This window comes from Tupaia chinensis, unplaced genomic scaffold (assembly GCF_000334495.1).
Source record: "Tupaia chinensis unplaced genomic scaffold, TupChi_1.0 Scaffold147500_1, whole genome shotgun sequence".
Lineage (NCBI taxonomy): Eukaryota > Metazoa > Chordata > Mammalia > Scandentia > Tupaiidae > Tupaia > Tupaia belangeri.
In genome coordinates, this window is record NW_006207351.1 from 1,603,592 (window position 1) to 1,607,467 (window position 3,876).

At 67.8% G+C, this 3,876-nt stretch overlaps 1 protein-coding gene across 1 annotated transcript in view; it reads right to left on the reverse strand.

Moving 5' to 3' along the window:
• The window catches only part of UROC1 (urocanate hydratase 1), a 24,420-nt gene extending 21,554 nt beyond the window's left edge, over positions 1-2,866 (reverse strand). Inside the window, exon 1 of the mRNA XM_006169776.3 lies at positions 2,677-2,866. Coding sequence (XP_006169838.1) covers positions 2,677-2,802 — 126 coding nt within the window. The 5' untranslated portion in view covers positions 2,803-2,866. The remainder of the gene's footprint in view (positions 1-2,676) is intronic.
• Positions 2,867-3,876: the final 1,010 nt, after the last annotated feature.

A 3,876-nucleotide genomic window follows, 5' to 3' on the forward strand; every position in this document is an offset into this window, starting at 1 on the left:
TGGGGAGCCTTTCTGGCTGCCGCGTCCCCACCAAGCCCAGCTTTAACTGAGTGGAGAGGCAGGTGCCGGCCAGCGTCCTGGTCCGAGCAGGGTCTGGGGGGGGTGCCCACAGGGGCGGAGCGTGTATCAGTCTGTATGTGGGGCCACCCGCGGTGCACGCCCCCACTCACTTTCCTGGTCTCATGGGGGACTCAGGGACCACCTACTGGACATCCCTACAGGCCGTGTGAGGGCCAGCCCCCACAGCTCTGGGCCTGCTCTGCCCCGGGGTGCCCAGAGCTATGCAGAGGCCAAAGCCGCTAGGGCTCCTATCCGTCTTCTGAGGTCCTCACTGTTCTTGGCATTCAGGGCCCTCTGGAGTCGGGCCGGGCTCTCCACGCCCTGCATCAGCGCAGGCCGCACAGGGCCTCCTCCACCCATCTGGCCTTTCTCTGTCCTTCCTTTTCTCCTGGCCTGGGAACCCTGCCCAGCCTGCCACAGCCACCTCCTGCGAGGAGCCCTCCTGGTTTTCTCTGCCTGCCGAATGCCTCAGGGTGCTGGGGTGGCACTCAGCTCGGCGTGCTCTTCTGCAGCTCCCCAGAGCACACACCTGCTCCTGTCACTGCAGACCCAGCAGGGATCTGGGCAGGCCCCAGGACACCGCGTTAGTAGGGCTGGGGGCGCGGCCACCAGAGGGGCCTCAGATCTGGGGTGTGAGGCCACGGGCTGCCCCTGGGTAGGGGGAGGCTTGGGACAGAGTGCTGGGGACGTTGCGCTTGGAGGACAGGTTGTTGATGGCACTCCTGGTGGGGCTCCCCAGCGGGCAGTGACTGGACACCACTCTGTCCCCTTCCCTCTGAGGGCACACTGGCCCAGACACGGTGGGCAGGCCAGGCCCCGGTGCGAGACGTCCACTTACAGAAGAACCGAGGCTGAAGAGCGTTCCAGTTCAGCCGAACAAGGAAAGCCCCTGCAGGCCAGCAGAGCCACCCGGGGAGAGCAGGCCTGGCGGGGCGCGGGCTTCTAGCCAGGATGGCCGGGATCGGCCGCTCAGCGCACAGACTGTCTGGGAGGGTCCGCCAGAGGGGCTCTCGGGGACCTGGGGCTCACACTTGGCGACATTGAGCTTGTTTGTGAAGAGTGATTTATTTAACTTGGTTTTCTCCTCTCTGTAATTGCTGCAGGGCATATGCTCTCACCACAAATAGAGAAGGCAGGACGCCAGGTCTGGGACTCAAACCTGGGACTCAAACAGCGCCGTAACCACCGTGCCACGTGCCGGCCCTTAGCGTCTCATCTTTCAGAAACCCCTGTGAGCACTTACGTCAGACGTATACGCACGTCTAACTGAAAGCCGGAAGCCAGGCGCAAGCCTAAAGCAGCTGCCCCTGAGCCCACTGAGCCCACTCCGGGTTTTGGGACCACTGGGGCCGACCCGGAACCCAGAAGGAAGACTTGTCCCCTTCTACAGCCCCAGCCCCGCCACTCGCGTGGCCCTACTCCGGCCCCGTGTCCTCCAGGCAGACCGGGCCACAGCTCCTGCTCGCCCAGCGGGAGGTTGTCCCACCAGCACGGGTGTCCCAGGTGTGTGGGGCCAGTGCCCCGGGGCCCAAGGTCGAGCTGTAGTGCCCAGCAGGAACCAGTCGGAGAAACAATGGCCACTGCCCCACCTCCGGGAGGGGGGGCAGGCCCGCCCCCTGCCCGCTCAGCCCCACCCCACCCTCCTGTGAACCCCCTCCAGCCACCTCCCCAGGGACCCATCCCCCTGGCCCTCCCACCGCTGCTGTCCAAAGGGCAGTGGCCTACCTGCGGGGTGGGGGCCGCTTCTAGTCTGTTCCTCTCTATTCCCGCCTCCCCCAAGGCGCTCCCGCCACTTCTGACACTCCAGGGTAGCGTGACTAAGGGCAGGGTGGGAGGAAGCTGCCAGCCCTGCGGCCCACTGGGCTTCCCGGTCCCTTCCCAGCCACCGGGCAGATGTGTTCCCCAGCTCACAAAGGAAAGTGGGGCTCCCGGGCGGGCAGTGACGCAGGAGTGACGCAGGCTGGGGAAGGGGGCCGGCAGGGGCCAGGAGCTCTGCCAGCCTTGCCAGGACTCAGGCAGGGCAGGGAGGCCGAGGGGTGCTGGTCCACTGCCCGCTCAGGCCACGCCCGGTGCCGGGTGGCAAGGTCAGGGCACTTCACGCCTGGCCGCCACTCCTCCTACAGGAGGTGGCCACAGTGCCCCTGCCCGTGGCCGGGTGACCTTGAGCACAGCGTCCATCCCAAATGGGGATTAGTCCTGCACCCCAGGGGCCACACCCGACAAGTGCATTGCATCTGTCCCCTCAGGGAGAGCGAGGGTGGGGACCCTGGGGAGGGTGTCCCCTCAGGGAGAGCAGGGAGGGGGGACCCCAGGGAGTGTGTCCCCTCAGGGAGAGCAGGAAAAGGGGACCCCAGGGAGGTTGTCCCCTCAGGGAGAGCAGGGAGGGGGGACCCCGGGGAGGGTGTCCCCTCAGGGAGAGCAGGGAGGGGGGACCCGGGGAGGGTGTCCCCTCAGGGAGAGCAGGAAGAAGGGACCCCGGGGAGGTTGTCCCCTCAGGGACAGCAGGAAGATGGGACCCCGGGGAGGATGTCCCCTTCAGGAACAGCAGGAAGCGGGGCTACCACCGAGCGGCTGGAGGCACTGGCGGGGCCCCAGGCCCCAGAGCAGATTCCTTACCTGCTCCTCTGCAGGGCTGAGGCTGGGGGTCCGGACTGGGGCATGGGGCACCCCAGGCCAGCGGCCGCGGTTCTCAGGGAGGGGCCGCAGGGGCAGGCCGGAGCACAGCGCCTGCAGGCTGGACATGTCTGGCTGGGAGGGAGGAGCGGCCAGCACTGTGGGGAGGTCAGGAAGGGACTGGGCAGGCAGAGTCCGTGGGGCGGGGACCCTGCAGCCCGGGGCCGCCCCCTCCAACCATTGGGCCTGGGTCGGGGAGGGGCCCACAGGCAGGCCAGGCTCTGGCCCATGGAGGTGCCGGGGCGGCGCCCACCCGCAGGAGGGCAGAGCTGAGAGGAGGCAGGCTCCTGTGGGGACTTGGGAAGGCAAGGGCCCGGGTCTCCAGGGCCCGCTTCGTGGCGCAGCTCGGCTGGCGCTGGCCGTCAGATGGGCACGGTACGAGGAGGCGGCCCTGGAACCCGTGACCACCGTGGGAGACAGCCCAGGGCGCGTCTGCAGGGTGCCCGTACCCCGTTTCCTGGCACTTCAGAGGGGCCGGGTGACGGGCAGGAGTCCCAGCAGGGGTGCACCCCCGCTCCATGAGGAACCCACTGCCCACCCATTTCCAGAGCCCTGTGAGGTGCTTGCTTGGAAAGGAGCCGCTCCCCCAGCCAGTGGACGAGAAGGCACGGCGCCTCAGGAGCTGCGCTGCGGACAGGGACACGGCGACCCGACCCGCAGGGAGTCCCGGGCTCCTGGGCGTGGGCCCAGCTTCGGCCCACCCACCCTGTGGCCTCTGACCCCATTCTGCTTACACAGCGAGCGGTCATTAACTCCGCGGGGTACAGCCCCCACCCGGAGGAGTGCCCACCGGTCCACACTGGGGGCGGAGCTGGGACTTGAACCTGGAAGCAGAGGTCTGGCCCAGCCACCCTCCCAGCCATCCTGACCTTCGTTTGCCACCAGGCGGTGCCGTTCCAGGGTGCGGAGCGTGAAGGACGGCGTGCGTGCCGGCTCTGTGTGGGGAGGACAGGGCCGGAGTGTCACGGTCACACCTTCGCAAGGCAGCCCCCGTAAAACCCCCAGGCCGTCCCACGCCCTGCCCCGTGCACCCTCAACTGGTCCACCTTTATGGGCCCCAGGACACGGGAGTGGCCCTGAGCACTGAGCAACCCACTGGGCTAAGGAGGGGGTCAGGGAATGCTCACTTCATAGCCACTTGGT